Source organism: Microchirus variegatus, assembly GCF_963457635.1.
Source record: "Microchirus variegatus genome assembly, chromosome: 17".
NCBI lineage: Eukaryota > Metazoa > Chordata > Actinopteri > Pleuronectiformes > Soleidae > Microchirus > Microchirus variegatus.
The window spans coordinates 12,073,572-12,099,158 of record NC_139818.1 but is presented as its reverse complement, the minus strand read 5'-3'; the positions used below and the strand labels follow the sequence as shown (position 1 = coordinate 12,099,158).

Sequence of the window (25,587 nt, the reverse complement as noted above, 5' to 3'; positions counted from 1 at the left end):
GACCCAGGTTCAAACGCTTCTGCTCTCTCCAATCTGAATGCACGAACAACCGAAGGCCTCCTCTCATCAACATGTTTTCCATTTGCTGCTGCTGTTCTCGCACTCGAGGATTCCCTCAGGTGAACCTCCTCTGCCACGGTCCACAGAGAGACGCTTCTCTGAAACAATCCTTTAAAGCTAATGATGCAAAGCAGAGCACATCTTCTAAATGCTTCTGAGTTGACCCATTACAGCTGTGTGGCCATTAGTCCTGCCACACATTCATCCTTCGTCCTGACATGACTGATGATTAACACATCCTCTACGGTACTATTGACGTGCACAGCTGGCTGACACTGCAGGACATTTCTCTCTATACTGCTCTTGCTTCCAGAAGCCGGAGCTGTGCACGCTCAGGAAAGTGTTCACGTGCCACAACAACAATTTTATCGCTCGTGTCAGAGTTAGTTTCGCCAGCGAATGCAATCCTACTCCCAGCTACTCAGCCATAACGAATATTGGTCACCTTTAGCGCAAATGAAACAGCACAGCACCGAGCGCTGGATTATGTTCATCTTTATGAGCCTGAAAGAGAGGGCGGGAGGAAGGGAGAGGCAGCAGAGGACGTGGAGAGTCGAAGGAGAAACAGTAATAATATTGGAAGGATTCAAAGGATTCAAAAGCTTTATTGTCATATGCAGAGATAACATCTTATCTCTGCATATGACATTGTCCTTTTCTCCATATACCGTATCCGATCCCTTGCGTTGAATAAGAAAAAGTAAGAAAATGCAAACGAAAAGGACAAAGGAGCAAAAGAAAAAGGAAAACACTATACATAATAAAGTGTATTTACAGTACGTGTAATACATACATAAGTAGTGCAAAACATGGTGCAGACGTATCGGCCAAAATGTTTTTCAAACCCAGAATCCAAAAGGAAATGGAAATGATCTTTAGTGTCATTATACAACCAAAATTGCACCCATTGCAACACAATTAAATGCAGATGAGTTGTTCAAACAATTAAAGTGGTCTTATATCAGTAACATTGTTGCTTTTTATTTATTTATTTATTTAGTGTTGTTTTATTGCCGTTTTATTCATTTATTCATAAACTTGACTTAAGCAAGTACTTTGGGTACTCTCAATAAACTTGACTGTATTTTTAAGAGTGGAGAAGATCACATGCAGTTTTTTTTTCTTTTCACAAATGTTTTATTCCTAAAATATTTATGTACACTGAAAATGCGGCCCAACTGAGTTTGTAATTGAACCGATCCGCCGCCTTTAAAGCATCACTTGTCTTTATTCCTGCACGGTCTGTCTTTTAAATGCCACGAGAGCGCCCATAAAATGATGGAATAAAACTTGACCTTTGGATTTGATGATTTCCTTCTACATGTATATGTGATAGACAGTAGATACGTGGAGCTGCTGGGGTCTGTCAGTGTGAGACCTTTCACTGTTCCAGAGTCTGCAGGTGGTGGAGCCTTTGCAGTGTGAATCCTCCACTGTGGAAAAATACATTCACCACAGTCTCTGTTTTAAATCTTATCATTTAACTGAACATTTTTTGACCTTGGAAAGCACCTTGCACCTGCAGAATCTAATTATGATCATGTGGAATTGAAACGACGACATAGTGTGTATGGTGTATAATAACGGTTTTATTTTTATAACCTCAGAATAAACCAACAAAGAAGAAGGAGGAAATGGCAGAGAGTGGGGGGGGGGGGGGGGTTGGGGGGTGAAGAATGATCCGAGAACAATTACATTCTCTCTCTTTGCGGCTCCTTACAAAACAAATAACAGATCCAGTTTTGGCCTGAAACGCAACTCCATCACTGGCTTCCTTGTGGCATAAGCTCAATTGCAGCAATTCTTTCCTCACATATTGGTGCAATTTTAATTGAGTCACTAATCTCACTGTCTAATTCTGTTCTAGCAGGAACCAGCGAATATTGCTGGCACAGTAACAAACGCTGGACTTTTGCCAAGAGTGCTTTTAATGTGAATAAAATCTGATTGGTCATCAGTGCATCTGTTCCACTTGTATGATTCATTTACAGTGTGGTATCAGAGAGAGACATAGATAGAGAACACACACTTTGTACTTGTGAGGACATTTATATACAAAATGCATATTCTTACTATATCAACTGCACGGCTAACCCCAACCCTAAATGTAATTCTAATCCCAGCACTCCACCAAAGCCTGACATAAACCTAATTCTAAGCATCCCAAAGCTCTAGTATTCAGTGCGTGTGTGTGTAGAGATAGATAGATAGAGAGGTGGTGCATCGCAGTTAGCATTTAGCACAGTTAGCAGGCACAATAACGCATTAATATGACGTTTTCTGGGCTTTTTCCACAAAAATGAGTAAGCAAAGCTGAGTAAGCAACACAGCATATGGCACATGGCATGTCTGCACATGGACTGGACCAGGCATACATCATGTAGAGATGCTGCTGGCAGTGTTTTGGTAATTCCTCAGAATTCCTCAAGGGGGCAGTAGATGTTCTGCACTGGAGCTTTAACCCCCCCCCCCCCCCCCCCCCCCCCAAAAAGCCCTTTCAGGTTGTTTATTTCTCAAAATGTCCTCGTTTTGGTCCTCTCAAAGACACACAAGTACACCCTCATACACACACACACACACACACACACACACACACACACACACACGTTTGTGCTTCATTCATAGTGAGGACCCTCATTCCCTATCCACTTACCCTTGCTTCTCAATTATTTTCTGTTATGTCCCCCTTAGGACGAAGAAAACATTTTGCGCCCCCTCCCCCGCAGCTTTAAATAGTATAATTTGTCAATAAGATTGTTATACATACACCTATGCATAACATTGTATGCTTATTAACATTAAAGAAAACAAAATATAGATCAACTTACAACAGGGAATAGATGGATTTGTGGATGTGCAATTACACATTATTCTCGTACGGCAAAAACGGCATGTTCCCCAGCATCGCACCACAGAAGGGCTGCCCTAACCCAATTCTAACTCTAACCCTTAAACCAGGTATTAAAGGTGTATTATGTAATAAATCTAAAGCAACTGGCCGTAAACTCCTCCTTATATGTCACAGAGATTCAGGAATAATGTTCATATAACAAACTGAACTCACCAACAACAACAGTACAGCCAAAATATTTGCATCCAAAATTATATTTTTGCAGACTGCAAATCATGTTTATGTTTTGAAATCATGTTTTGGCATGTGGCGCCACCTACCGCCTGTTACTACTACTACTACTACTGTGTTGTGATTGGCCAGCCAGCAGCCTTCCCAACTGTCTTGTGATTGGCCAATACCCAGAAGTGACATTATCAGCACACCCGCTCTCAGAAGCATTGCTCCCAGGTTTTGGCATGTGGCGCCACCTACCAATCATTGCAGTCAGTAGAGTCTCAGCTGCCGAGCAACCACGGGTTGCCAGTTACGTCTGAGCTACAATGGCGGAGAAAACAAAACCGAAAAGACCTCGGTATTTTGAATTTGAGTGGAGTAACCGTTTTTGGCCACATTCTTACATATGGCGCCTTTAACCCCTGAAAACCTCTTTAAAAAAACAGCCAAAATGTCCTCACTCTGTAAGGTCCAGGTCTTGGTCTCCATGAGGACTACTGGTGGTGAGAAGGTCAGTGTTTATGGCTGTAAGTGTCCCAGAGAGGTAACAAATACAAGCACTCTCTCTCTCTACTCTCCCTCTCTCTCTCTCTCTCTCTCTCTCTCTCTCTCTCTCTCTCTCTCTCTCTCTCTCTCTCTCTCTCTCTCTCTCTAGCATCAGTCTTGTGTGTGGATCCTTGGCTCGAGGACAGTCAGCATCAGCAGCAGCAGCACTAACAGTAACAGCATCAGGAGAAAGTGGAGAAGGAAGAGGAGGATACATCTCCAGCTCAAACAGACCCGAGCATCATGGTCGCTTCCCTGCCCATGTCCCTGTCTCTGTCCCTGTCCCTGCTCGTGGGTTTCTCGCTCCAGGTGGACGTGAAAAGTGGCAGCGAAGCGGGAAAAGCCGGGAATTTCATGGAAGATGAGCAGTGGCTGTCAACCATTTCCCAGTACAGTCGCAAGCTCAAGCACTGGAATCGCTTCAGAGACGTGAGTGCTGTGATTGTTGTTGGAAATAATGAAAGAAATAATGTGTGTGAGATGAGATGTTTCCTCTGTGCGTGCATGTGCGGCAGCAGGAGGAGGAGGTTGTGTGTGTGTGTGTGTGTGTGTGTGTGTGTGTGTGTGTGTGTGTGTGTTTTCCCAGGTGATTTTGCGCACAGAGTGCAAGTGTCGCTCTGAAGTGCAGGTGTTTGCAGTATTATCGCGTTTTGCATCACATATACTTACAACACAGGCTGTTTTTTTTTTTTTTTTAAAGGTGATATGTATGGATACATGCGCGTGCATGTGCACGACAGTGCTCGCGCCGTATGAAATGGTAATATATTCACATGTTTTCTTGAAGTGCCTCATGTTCTCGTGATACTTCCACGACAACTCCACACTGTGTTGTGTGGTTAAATGGACACTTTTATCAATGGGCTTTCTATATAGAGGAATAAAATACAGCTAAGAGGACATTTATGACATTATAGCCCGAGTCTCAGAAGCCATTTCCAAGCTCCTTCAGGGGTAACTGTGACGTTCTGAACAGTGTCTGTATTCACTGATCAATACTTATTGATTGTAAGGCTCACAGTTGGTTTTCAGAGCTTTTAAACACAGCGAGACACCACATGAGTCACCTCCAAATCACAAATATCAAGTTGAGGGGAGAAAATTCATTCCTCTGAGGATCTGTATTTTTTTTTTTGTTCATTTACAAAATTACAGGCAGTGTAATTTAGTCATATTATAGGGAAATGAATGTATCAAGAATGATAGTAGTTCTTCACCTGCATTTGCTGCTTTTATGAGCTTGGAAATTATACATACACATTAATTAAACTTATCAAGAAACAGAAATCCAATTAAATAAGTGTTAGTTGCATTAATAAGTCAATTAACTCTGTGTAGATATTGTATGACATTATCCAGCAGGTAATCTAAATAATGGACGAGTGTTGTGGATAAAAAAAAAGAGAGCTTATCTTAGCCATATAATGTGTATTATAATACAGTACATTTTAAAGGAAAATGTATTATGAAACAATTTATAGATACAATAAATTAAAAATTGTGTGGGCTTATGTCCCTGCATTGGCATCAGCTGTGTTTGGAGGTGCAGTTTTTGGAGAGTTTGTTCCAACCAGCTTCAAAAACTCACTAAAACGAGCCCCTAAACCATGTAAGGTCAAGGTCACTGTGACATCACAGTATAGATTTTTACGTTATTTATTCCTTTAAATTTAACACAGCGGTGACATTCTTTGACATTCAGAAACCCTGCTGCCGTTTGACTGGTTCGTGAAGGCAGCGATTGCAGTTGGTTGATCGGCTGAATTAATTGCCTTATAAATCAAGGTTAAGCAATACCTTGTAAACCCCACACAGCCATAAAGCAGTCCCGCTCATTAATTTGCACCATTGCCCGCAGTGGCCTGATATAAATATGGACATTACAGGAATATCCTCCCCTGTGTAAACAGAATACCAAACTGTTTCTCACTCACCCAGAGCTGACAGGATGAGATATTTTTCTGTCCCTTGTGCCCGTCGAGTGATACTGACGATCTCTGATCTTTTATTTGACGTCGGTTCGGAACTGACAGCGATCTTGTTTTGACAGGTCATCACCGATGCATGTGCTTTTCTATGAGTTGATGTGAATTTTAGCACATCTATGCACATTTTTGTGTTTTCTGCTGCACACAGCAACAAACATTATAATCTCAAGGACAGCGATGTTAAACCTGAACCAATTTCTCCATCTTATTCAGATCCTGATGCCCCAACATGGGCAGATACTGAATACTAATGCTGTCTTTTCCCCCTAATTACATTCTGTGTACAACTAATTACAATCAGAGAATTGTACAAGAAACTAATGACATGTGACTGAATAAAAGTGATTGTAATTAGTAGCTGGTTTCTAAAACACTGTTATTGTGGAAGTTGTTGAAAATCCTCTCCAGTTCCAGATAGCCATCAATGAAGGAAACTATCTCGGGGAAAATAAAAGAGAAAATCAAGTTAAGTAGGAGTCTGGGAAAGATTGAAACTGATTTGTCCGACCCCCTCTCCTCTGCTCTGCCATCAAAGCTCCTCCCTTAAAATGCAAAAACATAATTTTAAAAACATCATTAATGCTCGACATCCAGTGGAAGAAAGAGAGAGAGACACAGTGTGAGGACAGCTTCATTAATAGTGACAACATCATGTCTGAATCACCTGCACAAAGAGACATTTTCATAATGACCTGTACAGGTACATATGGAGGTGGGTGAGTGACAGGTACGCCAGCGAAATCAATTCTGTCGGGGAACGTGAAGACAGAGTCAACAAATAAGATAAAAATGTGTTTTAGAAACAAATTAGAGATGTTTAAAGGAGACATATTATACCCTATTTATCCAAGTTAAACTATTTCCCTGGTGTCCTAATGAACATGCTCTGGTCAAAATACCATCAAAATGAAGCACCACAGCAGTTAAACGAAACTTAAGGGACAGGAAATGACATCAGCCACAGAGGCTACTGGGAGCTAACAGCAGTTAGCATTTGGAAAAGTGATCATTTGCATGTTCTAGCAGGCACATTGCCGTCATATATAACATGTATCCACTGGACAGATAAATCCTCTGAGGCTGGAAGTTTGTGTAGGACTCTGTGCTGCACTGTTGAGCCAAGAGTAGAACACTTCGCGGACTTCCGGTTTTTTTCTGACTTCTTTTTCTGAATTCTAGGAATTTAGCGTCTTGTGACCAATGAGTGCGGAAGTCAACATGGCGTGTTTTATGTCCTGTACTTACACTGAGGACAACAAAAACATGAGTGAGTCATCTTTTTTCACACGACCGTGAAAAAAGACTGATCGGGCTAATCGGGCCTCCAGAGTAGAGTTTAGATTCTCTGCCCGAGCCCGACCCGGGCTCATTCTGAACCCGTGGGCCAGGCCGGGCCTATTATTTCACGCCACTATCCTCGGGGCCGGGCCAGGTCGGGCCCTCGATCAAGCATTTATGTTTTTTCTCCCTCGTCGTGTTCGCGCGGTATGTTATAGCACGTCGTATTGTGTGACGGTGTAAAAACCTGCGGCCATGAACGCATCATTTAAAAACCCGGAAGCTTATCGTCAATAGCAACATATGCGTGCATGGATGCGGATCTCAGCGGCTCTGTTATTGTTGTAAATTAGACTGAGGCAGCAGGTACAACAAGTTCCTGCTACATTTATGGCTCACGTATTAAAAAAGGGTCGGGTTTAAATCGGGCTCAGGCTCGTAATTACAGTTAGTTTGTCGGGCCGGGCCGGGCTCGGACACAACGTGCACAGGCTCGGCTTGGGTCGGGCTTGATTTTTTGGGCCCTATCTAAGCTCTACTCCAGAGTCCATACAAATATAAGGATTTAAATGATTAAAAAGTTGATTTTGGATAATATGTCCCCTTTAAGGTAACTAACAGCAGAAACATCTTAAATGTCTTTTGTCTGAGGCTTTTTATGTCCCTGGCCGAGGGAAACCAGCGGTAACATGCGTGCGTGTGCATCTTCCAAAGAAAGCCAAATAAGTCAAAAGTCTTGACCATGCGTCGCAAGTTTTATTAACTTGTGGAGTGGACCGATGCCAAAATAACAAACAAAAACTTATCTTTATATATCTTATCTTATACCTCCAAAAAGAAAACAGAAAATAAATGACAGAAAAACGTACCTAAGCTCCTAACTTAGGCCGCGTCCAGATGGAAAATGGCACGGAACGCTAAACCATCTTTTTCTATACCGTTTCGCCCACACGGAAACCCCTGAAACCCCGACTCAAAACGCTTTAGTACATATGCCAGCGCTGTAGTTGTGCTGCAACACTACATCGAAAACAGAAGAAGAGACAGAATGAACCAAGCCAGAGACGAAAGGAAGGGAAAACAAAATGGCTTCTCTCTCCTACGAATGCTACAATTATTGTTTATCTTAAATAAACCAAAGAAACCCCACACTGTTAACTGATTCAGTTCTGGTTGATGACAAATCTGAGTTGATAGAAAGGTCAGAAATGGAATCCATCGCATGATTTAGTGGATGAGATTCAGCTCGAGACAACAACACTTTTCGCTTTGATTTCACTGCGCTTTCATGCAGGTCAAAGAGACGTCAAAGCACAGCGTGGAGGCCGAAAAGCTGCATTTTTCACATTTCTGAATCGATGATCAGCCCACAAAAGTTTAGACCAGCTAAGTTACATCAAATCAGATAGCGTGAAATACCGTCTCTGCATGAAAACATCAGTATTGTGCTTATACTGACGTTGCTGTGCATTACAGCCAATTCTTATTGACCGTGCTGCCATATCGCACGAACCCGACATCGTCCAAAAGTCTCGTTCTGTATCTTTATTTCATTATTGCCTGAATGAGTAAGTGTATAATAAGTGGGTTAAACACAAGAAAGGAAGCATATGCCGGTTTATTACTCGGCTAAATCCTACGCAATTTAATACAACCGCCTCCAGCAATAAATCCTTCTCACTTCATGAAGGTTATAATGTTGTTTGAACTGTTAAAGAGAGGCTGTCATTTATTTTTTATGGTCATTTTGGAACCTGATATTGATGCCACTGTTTAGCCGAGCTGGACGTACCCCACCCTGTATTTATGTAAATTGGATGACTTGGATTTTCAGTCACCCAGTCGCTGCTTTTCTCTCCCTGCCATCAGCACCTGAAGCTGAACTATCTATGGTTACATGTGAGCATAGCGAGAGATAATGGTTTGTATTCTTGGTTTTTTTTTTACGTGGCATGAATCTGGATGGCAGACATTTCAGAGGAGGAGTCGATAAGCACAGCTCAGATCCAAGTCTCTGCTCTGACAAGCAGACGGTTGTTTGATCTCATCGCTGAGAAAATATCAACTCAAACAACATCATCGTCTTATCTGTGTCTCTGCCAAATAGGAGCATTACCTTGCGTTACCTTGGACCACGTTTGTGGGAATGTGTCCCACATGTGTCCCCCCCCCCCCCCCCCGGGACACAGATTGGAGGATTGGGGGAATTTGTAATTGAAATGCAAATGAATGCGTTCATGCAAATTTGAACACATCTGTGATGTTTGAGTGGTTTGCATCACCTGTCTGGTTTCACAGAGCCTCCTGCAGCATATTTGGGACTGTTGAACCCCCCCCCCCCCCTCCCTCCCTTGGAAGCAATGCGGTGGTTCAGTGGTTAGAAAGGTTTTTACTTTGAATCTGGTTCGAGATACTTTTGCAGATGAACTTTGGTGGGTTTACCAAAATACACTTTCTATATAAATGGATATAGAGGAGTTTGTGGTCTCTAATGATAGTTCTTCAATAGAAAATGATGTCAATTTTGTAAATTGTGTTCCATTTTTAGAGAGAAATACAGCACATGGACATGTCCAATAGAAACCTGGCTGCAGTTGAACTTCCTGTCCAAAATGACACCAGTCAAATCAAAAATCTAAAGGGGAGAGAGTTTGTTCTGCAGCTGTAAGACTAAGTCCATTTTATACACAGTCTATGTGTGTAATGATGCCCTTTCACTCAATGTCAGAAGGAATCGGTTCGAGCTGGACCCCCCTACTGTCCTAAGAAGATTAGTTTGTCTTCAATTTGTCTGTGAAGCTACATATGGAATCTAAATTCGACACGTCCAAATGTGAGAGGGCATTTTGGGGCTGCAGTACGGAGTTTATACGATTTAAACTGACACTGTAATAGAAAATCTTTTTTTATTACTGTATTATGAAATACAGTGACAAATGTAATCATGTTATTTTTCTAAAACCAAATATTCAGTGTAAAACGATTGTTAATTTGGGGCTTTGCTCTATTTCAGTTTTTTTTTTTTTTTTTTTTTTAAATACTTTTTTATTGATTTTTAACAAAATTGAACATAACCAACATACAAGTGCTCTCTATATTCACAAAAATATCAAGACAGGAAGGAAAACACACCACCATCCAAGCCAAAATAATTTCAGGTAGCTCATGACTGCCTTTACCCCAAAAATAATAATTCAATAAAACAATAATAATAGTTCAAATAATAATAAATAAAATAAAATCTATACATATATATATACATACATACACATATACGTACACATACATACATATAAACATACACATATACATATAAATGTTAAAGAAAGTCCCACCTCCACCCCCTACTGTTCTATCCGTCACCCTATACACATACTGTGCCTTCATTTGAGTTCTTTAATCAACATCACCTTCATCACAGCTTCAATCATAGATAACTATAGTCTTATTGACACATCATTCATTCATTCATTCACAGCTTCTGCTTGACTTTTTCTATTTTTTGTGTGTGTGTTACAAATTTGAATCCCGGTAGAATAATTAGATCTTCTTCGAAACTGATCATTAGAGAGAGTCTCTTAAATGTCAAAGCCGGAAAAAATCTGTTGATCGGTTTCATCAAAGTTGTATTAATGTGCTGTGATTTAAATTCATAAAAAAAAAACATTAAAGATGAGGACGCAGTCACAGCTGGTACTTTTTATATCCAGTGTGTGGGTGTGGGTTAGACTAAAAATATTATATAATATAATATTTAATATTTAAAAAAAATGATAATTGTGTTTTCCCCACTTTTGGATTGATGCTGTTTGTATAAAAAGATTTTCATTCACTGATAGTTAAAATTCATGTTTTGGCATGTGGCGCCACCTACCGCCGTCTGCCAGTCATTGCAGTCAGTAGAGTCTCAGCTGCCGAGCAACCACGAGTTGCCAGTTACGTCAGAAAACGAAACCTAAAAGACCACGGTATTTTGAATTTGAATGCAGTAACAGTTTTTGGCCACATTCTTACATATGGCACCTTTAAATACAATGATAAGGTCTCCAAATATGACACTTTGGGCAAGGAGTTGAATCACAGCACGTGAGGAGACAGAGATTTGCTCATATTTCTGCTCAGATAGGAAAATTCTCAGTCGTACGAGGCAGAGAGAGACTCTGAGAATGTTTAGTCGCTGTCCTGGCAAACAGGAATATTCATATTTCATGGAAATGAAGCAGGGGGAAGGGGGTGAAAAAAAAAACATCACCACAAGCAATTTAAACAGTGTGACGACGGTTTGATTGATCTGACCGGTGTTTAAATTGGTCTAGTGTAAACATGATTATCCACCGTGGGGACTTAATGAGAAAACACTGAAAAGGAAGAACAATGAGACTTCAGAGTCAGGAGAATCCACAGCAGGTTTGCGGGGAGCTTCACAAAGCTCAGTTATGTCTGCCTTTTATGTTCAAGCAGTACTGCAAATGTCAGGACGTCAGATATATACGACAAAGTATATTCTCCTGAACAGAATTCAACAGAATTTTTTTTTCTCCCTCCCACTTTGCATTCTGGTGCGTTCAGGTGGACTCACTCAGTTGGAGCTCGCGCCACCACTCATGTGAACAATACTGAGCTGTTCATTCACGGCCAGATTCTCCCATCTCTCTGTGCGACTGCAAAAGAGGGAACTCATTAAGGAGCTGTGCAGCCTCTCAGCCAACCACAGAGCACTGTTTAAGGTCTGCACCTGCTCTCTGCTGCCAGCTCCATTTTTAATGAGGGAAAATTGCTATGTCTTTTTTTTTTTTTTTCCTTCAGGTAAACAGCTCCTTGGCTCCTTTTGCTTGTTATGATTAGCAGAGAGTGAGGAATCACATTTTTATTTGATTTAGGACAGTAATAAATGCAATAATCAGATAATAATCTAATCCAAGCGTTGCAGTGTGAATCTACACCTTAAATATTCATGAAAGTTTGTTTGTAAATGACTCCGAGTTGCAACTCACGAACATCTGCATCTTACATTTATTGATGATTATGGTAATTCAGCTTGAGTCGAATTTATTGATATCCACATATTTATACATATATAATGTTGAATGAATTTATAATTTTCAGACTTTTATCTCATTGTAAATTGAATGCAACTTGGCTGTTTTGATTGCATGTGACAGCCATTTTTCCAATGTTTTCTCACCTTTAATTCACCAAATAAGCAATCCACACATTAATAGTCACAAACATCTACACTGAAATGGTCGTATGCCGTAAAGTAACACAATTTGCAAAACAAACACTAAACACAAAGCAACTGAAGCGAATGGAAACATTCTTGGATTTGTCTGAACTCCTCCTTTCACTATCTGACACAGTATTATACTCATTTAATTGGATATTTTGGCAGAAAACTGTGTAAAAAAAATAAAATAAACGTACACACATACTCGACTGCGAAGCTCAATCCATTTTTGTTTGGCTTGAACATCCAAAAATGATCGGTTCACATTTGCTTGTCACTTGTCATCACTTTATCTGGCAACACGCAATCATTTGGACAGGAAATAAGCCCAACGTGCCAAAAAATAACCTGATGACAAATCCAAGCATGAGTCAGAGTCGTTGTTGTTGTTGTTGTTGCTGAGATAATGGCGATAGCTCGGTCACTGATCTCGCATCAGTTCTGCTTTTTTTTTTTTGTTGATAAACACACAAACCTAGGATTCACTCTGTTTTTTCTGGAGGTGAACAGATGACACTGAGCTCCATTTCATACAGCGTAGCTCAAAGTCACTACACCAGCTGTGGCTGTTTTTCCTCCTGTCATGAGCCTCAGTCATTTATTTGCCTCCCACAGGATTTATGCTAAAAACAGAATCCAGAAATGATGCCTTTCCCCCCCGCAATTAAAAGAGAATGACAGTGCTGGGGGTTGAAAGTTTAGATAGGAGAACGTTTGTGAATCTGAGAAGCAAGTCAACTGTCTGTGGTGACCTGCTTGTTGCACACTAATGAGATCAAAGGTCAGAAGTGGTGGAAAGAGACAAAACCTTGTTTATCACACTACCTGCATAGCCACTTAAAAATCACTAAAATTAGTCGGTACACTTGGGATTTTTAAAACCAGCTGAAACCACTAAAAAGCCTATTAACACTATTTCCAAACACTGCGGTGGTGTCCATATTTTTTGAAGGAAAAGCACCTTTTTTCCAATGAAGATAACCAGAAATACACTTTATTTACAGTGTTAATGTGGTAAACGACTATTCTAGCTGCAAACGTCTGGTTTTTAATGGAACGTGTACATAGGTGTATAGAGGCCCATTTCCAGCAACCATCTCTCCAGTGTTCTAATGGTACATTGTGTTTGCTAATCGCGTTAGAAGGCTATTGGACGATTAGAAAACCCTTGAAAACCCTTGTGCAATGATGTTAGCACAGCTGAAAACAGTTTTTCTGGTTCTTTGACAAAAGAAAGAAATAATTATTTCTAATCTTATCTATGTCTTGACTATATTTTCTATTCATTTTGCAACTCTTTTGATGAATACAACTAGAACAAGGAAACGCGATAATTATGTAAAACTGAAACACTATGATAGCGTTTCTGTTTACGCTGCATACGTACAAATGAAAATGGGCTCTATCGCTGAGCAAATGACACACAACGAGCGGGCTATTTGTCTCCCTCGCAAAATCCACACAGGGCTGAGGCACAAAAGGCTCCGCTGTGGCGTATGTTTCTGCAACTCTGCCACCCTGCCGCCCACTGTCGTGGAAGCTGAGCTTCCCTGGAAGTGACGATTTTGCATTTGCATTTTCCGTGTCGTCCCATAGGGAACAGTTGAAGCTGAGCTGCCACGGGAATACGTAATAATGTAAATACAACACTGTACATATTTGATGACATTTTAGAAGAAGCTGACCTTCTTTTGCTGGCTGAGAGCGATCGCCCACTGGTGGTTTCTATGTTGCATCTTTTATTTTGGTCCCTTTTTATATCAATCTCTTAGATCAGGGGTCTCAAACTCAAATGACCCTGGGGGCCACTGAGCATTGAGTCAGCTCAGGAGGGGACGAAGGAAAAACGAACTGTTCAGTAAGGGGTTGGCGATATGAAAATGATAATGACAAGATGTAGTTCACAATAAAACAATATATTTATGAAAAAACATACAGAAATAACTCATTATGACTTGATAATAAGGGACTGCGGGCCACAAGTTTGCCGAAGATGCTGCATCCCTGGCAAAAACAGAGGAGATGAAAAAGAAATTAGCATATGCACCCAGGTCTTATGTTCCCACTGATGCTAAGTGGAGTTAAATTGGAGTGCATTGCCGAGTCATATGACCTCCGAGTGCATGCCGATTGAACACGTTCCCACTGGTGAAAAACTCATTAAAATATGAGATTTAGCAGGTTTTCTTGGCCAGTGGGAATGGGGTAGATTATACTGGTCACTTGTGACTTACACTGGAAACAGGAATCCTACTGGTTTTCCCCAGGCCAGTGTTGGTAACTCCTAATTGAGTGTTGTAGCCACTGTGGAAAAGCCAGACACCAATTTATGTTTTGAAACCAAAAAAAAAAAGGAAACAGAGACAGCTGCCTGAAACAGCAGATGTTTTATAACCAACACATTGTTCTATACTAAACAAAATCTTTTTGTTTCTTTCCACCATGGCTGAGTACGAGGGAAAAACTACCTGTGGTGATAGGACACGACAGGCATGTAGACCGATGCATAATCAATCACAATGGAGCCCGGCTGCACCTACAGTACTTCACCAGTATATTAGCTCGCACCAGCAGCAATGTGAGTTGCTGAAATGTTGAGCTGAATAATTAGCTCCTCCAAGGTTCTCCTTCTTCGAGCTTTTTTTTTTTTTTTTTTTTTCTCGTCATGCATTATTTATCGTGGCATCTGCCTGAGCGTTGTCTCTGTGCTGCTGGAGCTCCTCTGTGCTTATAGCTGCAGGCAGAGCAATAAATGCTGCCACTCTGCTTGTGTGTATATCTCCATTCCATATTTGGCATAATGACACGCCCAAAGACTCCACTGAAGATCTATGAGTTGATAACAGAAACGAGGATATGAAGAAAATATGTGATAATGTTGGGGAATATAGTGACTTGCATTACATCAACAAAGTATATAATATTTCCGTTCTATCATCATGGTTTTATTGGAAAGAAATCTAGCTCTATGGTGAGTTCTTGACCCAATAACATTTGCACAATTCTAGCAGTCGTTTTGATAAAATATACATGATGATGATATAGTTTAGATGGATTTTGCAGCTTAAAGAGGGCTTGGATTCTGCCAGTGTGGTTATTTTTAAGCTAAGGCAGTTAAATACCATACCATAATAGTAAAAGAAATACTAAACACATAGCTAAGGCAGATGTGGATATCATGTCACTGTTTCTGCAAATACTCAAATACTTTACCCAATACTATTTATTCCATCGGCCTTGGCCATCCTTCAAAGAACTGCCCATGGTCAGAAAAATGTATGCAGTTAGGCACTTTGTGTGTTTCTTGTGTGTCTTTATGCCACTGTCAAAGACAGTTTTCCATTTTATGCAAGTTTTATGGACAATAAAGAAGTCCAAGTCTACTGTACTCATCCATCTGAAGGTTTGTCCAAAATTTGGTTCCATTCCATTGAAGATTGATGAAAGCAATCAAAATGAATTGAAATAAAATTGTTAATACAAGTGAAATTTGAAGGTAATCCAACAGATCCTTTTCATATTTAGATATTATAGTGTGTGTGAGGCTTTACCTTCACTCATTGTGCAGTGTTTTTGTTGTCGGGTGGTTAAAGGTTCTTGTCTCCTCATTTATGTTAAGACTGAGGTTTATAAAAATAGAACTAGGGCTCAGGTTGCGAGTGTATAACATGTCAGACATGAGAAAGTCAACACAAAGGAATCTACCTGTATTTATTGGCAGTTGTAAACTCATCTGTCATTCGACTACTGTGACCTTTATTATTTATTAGTTATTTACAAACTCAAGGAACGTGCTGAGGTTGTTTGCCAGAACTGTGTTGTGTGAGTAGAAATTATTAAACCCAGGGGGAAAGTGCAAGAAGAGTATTTTTGTGGATGTCGAGTGTTAGCCAGGTGGAAACATAATCAGCCTGCAGGAAAACGCTGTCCTTAACATTTTGTATTTGGCTTTTGTGTTTTTTTTTCGAATAGATGCGTGTTTGTGGGTACCATTAATGTTGTAGGACCAAGCTCTTGCAACAACAACAACAACAATAACAACACATCGTCGAAGCAAACGCCGTCGTATCATTTATGTTCAGTAACAGTAGGTGTGATAATGCAAGGTGCACAAGTTCTTTGCTTTAGGCGACAAATCAGTCACTGCTGAAATAGCACGGCAAGAACTGTGCAATCAGGCCAGGGAGCTACAGGAACTTGGAGGACATGCTCTTGCCTGGGGTGAATTAGCCTCCTTTACTGCTTTGTGTGTCTGTTTGATGGTAACATAGGACAAGATGGACGGATATTTGTCTTTGGCTTCAACTGTCCCAGAGCAGCATGTGGAGGAGCATGGGAGGCAGAGCCGAGTCTCCTCTCTAATGTAGCTGCATATAAAGCTGCATTCACACTATTATTAGATGATAAACCCAGATGAACCTGTGAAAGAAAGGCAATTAACACCATTCCCACTGTCAGTGGTTGGTCTGCGTGAACTGTGATGTCACAAATACGTCCAGCAAACAAAAGCGGAGTCAGAGGAGGAAACAACACTAATGAAAGGAGCTCAGTGACAAAGTTGTAGTCATTATACTCGTTTGTATCTTTTACTTCAGGCTCTCATTTACACTTTACGACAAGTGAAGAAATGTCATTCACTCATAAAAAAATAATTAAGTGAAGAAAAATGAAGAATTATAAATTATAGTTTCCACTCGGGCCAAGTGGCAACTCCCATTTTGAAACCTTGAGATTTGGCTAGATTAGGTTGTAATACGTGAGGTTCAAAGAGGCACCTACTGGATGATACCAGCTGTTAACCACACTGTGTCAGAAATGTTCTGCTTTATTCAATGTTCCTATAAAGGGAACAAAATGTGCTCATGTGTTATTGAAGAAGACCTGAAATTTGAGATCCTTAACTCGTCAGTAAAATATTTACTACCGTGATAAATCATGTGGGAATTAGGCTCATTGTCCTATACACTTCCATTTAAAATATATATATATATTTTTTTTTTACAAAGAGCAGAGTCGGACAGAGCCCCTGAAACGACTTTGAAACTCGAGATCTCGTCATTTTTTTCAAATTTAGATTTTTTTTCCCGTCATTTTTCTGAAATATCGCGTTTCAAAGTCGTGATCTCGAGTTTCAAAGTCGAGGTTACGGTTCTTACGGTTCTAAACAAAAGTGCACAACATCCGGTTCATTTCCCGGTCAACTCGCTCTCATTGGTTATTGCGGGGTTCTGCTCGCGCCCCAATCACTGTCCAGTCATTAAACATCAAACATGTTTAATACTTACAATTTGAAATCACACTACAGGGTAATTTGGCCAGATAATCTGTTCAAATCTGCCTTAAATCTGAAGGCATCTGAAGGCATCTGAAGGCAATTATCCTCTAGCGTGGGACAGGCCTTAGATGTCAAGGACATGCTGCTTGTATGGGACTGTGATCCTGTGCTTGTACAAACTCTATTTATCTGTCATGTGGGGGATATATTTGTTTGCATGTGAAAGAAAGACATAGTCACTGTCAATTAGTTGAGCTGGCAGCATAAGAGAAAAACACTCCATAGTCATATTGAAATGACCTTAATAATGCAACTGGAATAGCATGGATAGGATGTAAAGCTAAAGCGCTGATAGGTTGTTTTTTTTCCAGTCGGAAGAACTCGACAGAATCTCATTTATGTGTGATGTAGTCCTTCCGAAAGCCGTAACGTGACATCTCAATGTGGCTCTCTGTTTTACTGTAATATCCTGCCGCCACTGCTGGAGATTAGTATTATCAGCAGTCACAACAACCCAATTTATTCTCATCGCCATTGCACACGGGGGGAATTAAATGTAATCAGCCAGCTAGCATATTTAACTTAGCTACCCCTGTGAGCCGTCTCTTCCTGCTCCCTGCGGCATTTCAAATGTGAGGGTTATCATCATTATCTTCTCCTAACCAATGCTGCTGGTTTCTCAAACTCTGCGTCTCACGGTTGTGAAAGAGCTGTGCAGCTTCACCGCACTTGTCATGAGTGAAAATAATTAAAACAACAGGAGGAAACACTTCATAATTTGGAAATGGCAAAAACATAATCATCATAGCACAGATAGACGGTCACAGTGGTGAAATGGGTGAGCACGCTCAAATGGTTTCACTTTTTAACACAATAAACTAAACTTTAATGAGCAGATCTGTTCGGCTGAAGGAAAATGAATTATTTGGTTATTGAGTGTTCAGTTTTTGCTGTCAACAAAAGTCATAAAAAATACATAAGCCTGTCTCTTAATACTTAAATTAATTCAGGCTTCATTCAGACACATTTCTGCAATTAAAATGCACTAAAATAACACTCTATAGATCTCTATTTGTATTAAAGGTAGCTTTTAATGATGTCATCTGCTTCACGGAGCTGCTGCAGTGTTTTACATAGGGTTCACCTTTGAAAATCTGCATCAATAATATTCTCGTAAATCCCTCGCTGTACTGCTGTAAATGCCAGAACTCTTTGTTTGAGTTTGAAGCCATGGATTGCAGCTATTACACAATAAAAGCCTTGCTGAAAACAGGTATAGGATGTGTCTAATGAACAGGACTGGACCCAGATGCAGTGCGGCGGGAAGTGACAGTCTTTATTAAAAACACGGAAAAACAAGTCAGGCAGACGGGAACGAAGATTCTCAAATTGCGTATCGACACAGGCGCGGGATAATCGTGACAATCTTGAGTTTAACAGATTCACAGAAGCACTCACGTGCACGAACAAAAATCCACAAAAATCCCAGACAGAGAGGAGCGCTCAAAAAGTAGGTGTTGGGTTGGTGACAAACAAAGACAAACTCACAACAAGACAAAGGAAAAGGGTGTGATTAAATACACTGAGGAATCAGGGAGATGACGAACAAGACACAGGTGAAACAGGTTGGGATAATCACAGAGGGGAAAAGTAAAGTGCACACAGATAGGGACAGGAAAACTTCAAAATAAGAGGCATTTTCACAATAAATTGACATGGACAATCTGAGCATGACAATGTGTTAGAGTGAGAGAGAGAGAAAATAATCAGTTGTCACACTTTTATAAAAACAGCTGATTTGTAGCAAGACAGAAGCAACTTTTAAAAAACGATCAAAGGCTCAGTCACTTCATCGCGAAGTGAGCTGAAGCTCATGATCCAAACATCGCAAATTACATACTGTGTGTAAAGTCTGGCCATTTGTAAATGTCTGCCAGTCCCCTCGTCACATGAAATCACGTCTGAGTTAGCTCATGTAATGCGAGAACCACACATGAGCCTTTTGCATGCTTCGGTTTCCACTTCTCACCTAAATGCTGTGGACATTTTCCTGCTGTTGTGAAAGCATCTCCTGAAGCATGGATGACCTGGATGTAGCTGAGCATAGTATTGCCAACTGAAATGAAACAACTCATATTAATTATGATATTCAATGAAAACAGATAATTCAAGGTCTTTTTTTTTTTACTCACTCACATACCCTTACTATATCGGTTTAAAAGAACATGCTTCTACATCTACTCTAACAGTGGCATCAACATGATGAAAGACAGACTGTATAAGCATACAGTGGAGCATCTCATCATGTCAACTCAAAGGGCGACTTTGTAATAAAGAAAAATGAACTAAATAAAATAGCACCTTAATAGCTCAAATATACATAATACTTTAATTTATTGCACCAAACGTGTGTGGTATTGGCTGCTATTTCGTTTTTGACAGTTTCCTGAGATTATATCAAATATTATGAAGATAGGATGGCCCAGATCTGCTCCTCACAATGTCTGTTTACCCCAAAACTTCCAAATCAACTACAACTCCGTAACTACTTTGTATAGTTTGAATTGGAAGTAGCAAAATCCTGCAAGGCTTGCTTCATTCTCCAGGGAAACAAAACAGTTGGCTGGAGTGCATTGGAGTGTTATTTTCTTAGCCTCTACCACATTCAAAATGGATTTAACTTTCCTGCTTTTGATAAGCATGCCAGCAACAAATGAGATTTGAGCTTTTCCTTCTACGCATGCATGCTGATGAAGTATCGATGAGTTAAGTATGAGATTAAGTGAAAAGTAGAAAATTGGGATTCAAATATTTTTTGTTTCTGTGGAGCCAAACACCTCAGCATATCTGTTTTTCATTTCCTGCTAACATTGTATGCAGCAGCAGCATGGCTCAGCAGAGTATAGGAGGCTGAGAGTTCCCTGGGGAATATATGAAGAGCTCAACCTGCAAGCTTGCCACCTCTCTTTCTGCTTCTTTGTTTTGCAAATGGTTGTGTGTGTGTGTGTGTATAAAACATTCTGCTCAGACTCCGGCGTTCCAGAGTTCTGCTTGGCTCAGCAGCGGGGTCCAACGAAATCCAATTTTTCCGCGTCCTCCTCCTCTCCAATTACTGCATCTCTCGGAGCATGCAGTGCCTTGATTCAGCCGTGGTGTCTGTCGCCAGAAAGTGAGCCTGGCTACTACTGTTTCATGTGCTCCTTCGCCTGGGATTTGGAGACCCACGGCTGAAGAGCTCTTGAGAATGAAAAAGGTTAATTTCTGTGATGCAACTTACTGAAATGTAGCCGAGGGGCAGCAGCTACGAACGAAAAAGAGAGAAGAGCGCTTCTCATCGTCAAGCTTTTAATGTCTTCAACTCTATTTGAAAAAACAGCCTCTTTTATTTTAACCATCAAAGAAATTGCCTTTGATTTGACAGAAAGCGACGTTGCCGCTTTGTTAAGTCATCTGCGTTCCTATCGCAAAACCTAAAGCCTCATTATTTCTGCATTTCATTTCAAAAATGGATGCACACTTGACAGTTGGCTGAGAGTCCTTCTGTGATCAGAGACTGTACTGCATTGCAGGCAGGCGTCTTTACCTTGTGAAACAACATGCGTGCCTTGCCTGCAGGCTGCTTAGCTCAGATGATCAATTTGATCCAGCTCTGTGTTGTCGGGGCTGCCACTTAATCCCACAGTGCTCTGGTGTTTTTGCTGCAATGGAGAGACACCCCCCATTTTTGTGTGTGGGTTTTCCTGCTTTATCTGGAGTGTGGTGAAAATTCTCATGCATATATGGCTTTAATCACCCTAAACAGTTAGTAATACAACCATAGATCATGTTTATGTCTTTAAGAGCATCGATGGTAGAGAAATCTGAGACCTGTTACAATTCAGTGAGAGCAAACTGAGCTAGTGTGTCTTTATACAGGCAAAGGAACCACATATTTACATATGAGGGAGGTCTAAAAGAAGAGGTGAAAACATATTCTCCATAGTTTTTGTTGATTCTTGCCTCATGCTCAAGTGAAGATGCAGTGTTTTGGCACTCTAAAGCCGGTGAGTTCAGGCCAAGAGATGCTGTCATTTTGGACCACTCTAATGCATTTCTAAGTGGTTCAATCTGCGGTGGGTCTGTGCTATTAGTGTCTCCCATTTTCAAAGGCAGCGGGGGACACAAAAAGACAGAGACATTACCTTTTCCACTCAGGCCCCAGTGTGAGAACTGGGGCGCCATAATGGCCCCGGCAACGGTGAGACGCACTCCTGTTGCTCCCTGGTAACTACAGAGAGACAGAGAGTGGAATGTAGATTCACGGGCCGCCTCCGCCTCTCTGCCCTTTTCCCCGCGATTTAAAGCAGGGAGACGTAGCTAATTCCGCAAAACATCAATCTGGCGAAGCACATAACTGTGCAAGTGACGACCCGCGGGAATGATGAGTTGGCAATGTCCTGCCAGTCACGGAGACAGATACCACCACTGTGATCTGATCTGCAGTTTAGGGCCCAGGACCAGGAGCAGTGCACTTCGCCGAGGAAAGCCTCTCCCAGGTGTCTTTTTATGACAGACGTGACCCAGATCACCAATCCATCCATCAGCGTGCGTTTATTCAGTCACTGCTGGAGTAAATGACTTCACGAGGCTGATTAAATGACAGCTGGAGGGAATTATAAAATGTCCACATCATCATTTAACCTCTAACTCGTATCCTGCTGCGTAAGTCGTGTCTTCTGCAAATACAATCTTCAGAATATCAACAAGGGGTTTTGTTGAGGATGAAACAAAACCCTTTATTGCCACAATCAAGAGGGATTCCGTCTCCTGAAATGTGTCGTCTACTAAAGTGTAGGTGCGAAATCAGGCCACGTCACTCTTTAAAAGGTAGCTTTTCTTTGCTGTTGAGTCTGTTTATAAATCTGTCTGGAAATGTCTCCTGTGACATAATTTAATATATCTGTGTAGTTGAACAAACAATGATCAATTGATTATGATATTATTGATATTATGCTGTTTTCCTGCTACACCAATGCTGCCTCACACTGCTATTGGCAAAGCTTTGCCCCCACTATCCCCAGCTTCCATCATCATCATGCTCAATAGTTCAAAATGGTTTTCAGTGTCTTGATTGGGCTCACTCTTGAACTCTTGTATTCATGCATTGTGCTCCCTGTCTGTCTTAGCATGTTGCATGCGTGCAATCGAACCAGGGATCATCTAAACAGTAGAGCCATTAATGCCAAGTCTAACTGCGTTTTCATTTGATGCCATAAATGGTTTAATCATGACCACAGTCAGTGTTCCTGACTGAATATGCATGATTAAGTCAAGAGTTAAAGACTTGTCAACTATGCCACCATGCTGAATGCTTTATCACACAGATGTGTCAGGAAAGAAGAGGTTTGCAAAAGTAAAAAGTAGTTCTGAACAATGAATGGACATTACAATGCAATACAGCCGACTGCAATTTTCAAATCTCAGGAGGTGCAATGTTTGTTCAAGCCAAAATGTGTCAAATTATCATTTTAGATAAATGATTTATATCTCATTCTTATTCTCTGCAGTAATCCTTTTTGTTTTTAATCATATTGCAAACGAAATTCCTGTCAAAAATAATCGCAATAAGATATTTATTCAAACTTGTTCAGCCCTGGTTTGAAGGAGATTACGCACAAACTGAAATAAAAATAGTACTAAGCAGAATTTAAGAAATAAGACATTGAACTACTCAGGAGTGCATACAGTATTTATGTAATGGCCTCAACTACATCATACTGCATCAAGTGGGCATTTTGCACAGCAGCCATTTTGACAGATTTTACATGAACAGCGGCTCTGTTCACTTCATCATGACAGTGAACCAGCATGCACCCCGACACTGGTGAAGCTAAATGGAACTCAGACGTTATTAATTCAATAATTTGCACCTGTGATTTTGCTATTATGACATCTCAAAATGGCTGCACTGCAAATGAATACACTGGAAATACACTTTAACTTCATTTTTATGATCTAGTTTTATCATAAAGTCGATCAACCACCTCCTCTAAAGCTAATTTGGGGGTATAGCTTCTGGTTGTATCACACTAGTCACAGGAGAAAGGACTCAAAATGCAAACACATAGGTGTTGCAGGTTGCAGGTTTAGGCTTAAAAACTGGAGTATAGAAAAGTGACAAACCCTAGGAAGGCCCTGGTTCTGGACATCAATGCTGCAGGACAATCTGGCTGTGAGAATCCCAGGCAGTGAATATTAAATTAGGGCATAGAGACACAGGTGAAACTGATGAGGGCAGGTGTGTGTCATTAATCAAGGGACCACAAATGAGGTTTTTGTGCAAAGAAAAGAAATAGTTTCAAAACAAAACACGAGAAACAGAAAGAAACTGTTAGCAGCAGCAACTATTTGAAAGGAGCTCATTATCTGTGTGTGTGTGTGTGTCGCACTTTCACACTTTTGTGTTGTCTTTTACTTCACTCGATGTTTGATGTGTTTGAAGCAGAGCAGCTAAGGGGCTGAAGGTGTGTGTTCAAGTTTAAGGATTCGGTTTGTGTGTGTGTGTGTGTGTGTGTGTGTGTGTGTGTGTGTGTGTGTGTGTGTGTGTGTCTAAGTGTCCTTTAGCACACAGACTGCACCTGACCGTGTCACATTACAGGGACAGATGAGCTGCAGCGCGCCGAGCGAATGTGCTGTGTGTATGTGATGGATCGTCGCGGCGCGGGTCGAGGAGGTAGATGCAGATTTTCACTGTGACATTTCACTTACTCTGGGAGATTTTCTCCACTGAGCTGAGGCGAGGTTGTGCTCCAGCAGCTCCCGGTATGAAACGCCCAGAGCATGCAAGCTCCTCAATTTCACATTTCTGCTTGGGTTTTTAGATTCTAGATTACCACATTTGTATTCTGCAGCAGAGCTGCCAAGGATGGAGTGCACTTGACCTCTCGCACTCGGGCTGTGGCTTAACATGTGTAAACATTACAGGTGGTATCATTAATCCAATATTTCTTCTTTTTTTTTTGCTGAACTCCTCACGAGTGTGTTTTTAAAGGGCTAGTGTATAACATTAACCCTTTAAGGAACTACTCAACCATTTGGTCGACCACACTTTAAGTCACTTTTTATCATTGAAAAAAATGCATCAAGCTGAACTCACACTCAATGTCACTTGTTCTGAATGTTGTACTTTATGAATTACGCAAACCAGGTTTATTATGAATAGACGTCTCAACCGTATGGTTGAGGCCTGTATCTGAAATACTGTAGGGTCTAATTAAGAAAAAAAGTAAATATTGATTGTCATTATTGTTATCATAAGTGAATAAAACAAAATAAAATAATAAAAATGCAAATAAATATTTCTTCCTTTGATTTTTTCTTGCGTACCTTAAATGGTAAAATAAAAGTAAAATAAAAATGTTGTGTTTTCATTGACTTCGAATAAGCCATTTATATGTTCTTGCCCTCGCCCTGTTTCCACTGCGACCAGTGTTTGCTCAATGCCTGCAGTCTATTCTCACACACTAATTCTTACACACTGGACCTTTAAAGCTAGGATATGTAATTAGCTTCGGGAAACAGATTGACAAACATGATATAAGGTCCATAACTTGCTGTAACATGTTGAACCTCTCAAAGCAGAGGTCTCAAATACTTAATATCAAGTTATTTTTTGCGTTTTTGCATCATGAATACATTTGTATTGCAAACTATTTATCGTTACACATCAAAACAAGCACTTTTATTTTGAAGTTATGCGAAATATCACCATAAATATTATTATTTTGATGTGTTAATGTCAAAAATGTTGACTATTTTCTTATTTTGTTTTACTTGACTACTTGACTCCTACTGAATAAACTAGACACCCCCAGGTCATTTGAGTTTTAGACTCCTGTCTTAAAGCATTTACTAAGTTGCATGGATACATAAGAAAGCACCGCCCCTAAGTCTTGGCCTGTCAGCTTTGCTTTGTTGCTGTTGCACAGCCACCTTATAGTGCAGTGTTTCTTGTCGACACATTTAATTTATTTTTATTTTTTTTTAATGCCAGTCATGGCATAAATAACCATATTCATAGATTGGAAAATGTTATGACTTCCGAGGTTTTTGTCCTGTTAATGTTCTCGTCAAAGCCACCTCGCCTTCCCTGGTGTTTACGATTATT

The 25,587-nt window shown here is 40.5% G+C and overlaps 1 protein-coding gene across 1 annotated transcript in view; it reads left to right on the top strand.

Annotated features, from left to right (window-relative positions):
- Positions 1-3,916: 3,916 nt before the first annotated feature.
- Positions 3,917-25,587, top strand: part of LOC310938994 (testican-2) — a gene marked incomplete at both ends in the record, with an annotated part of 51,707 nt that continues 30,036 nt past the window's right edge. The window contains one exon of the mRNA XM_083903661.1: positions 3,917-4,102. Within this exon, the coding sequence (XP_083759787.1) occupies positions 3,917-4,102 (186 nt within the window). The remainder of the gene's footprint in view (positions 4,103-25,587) is intronic.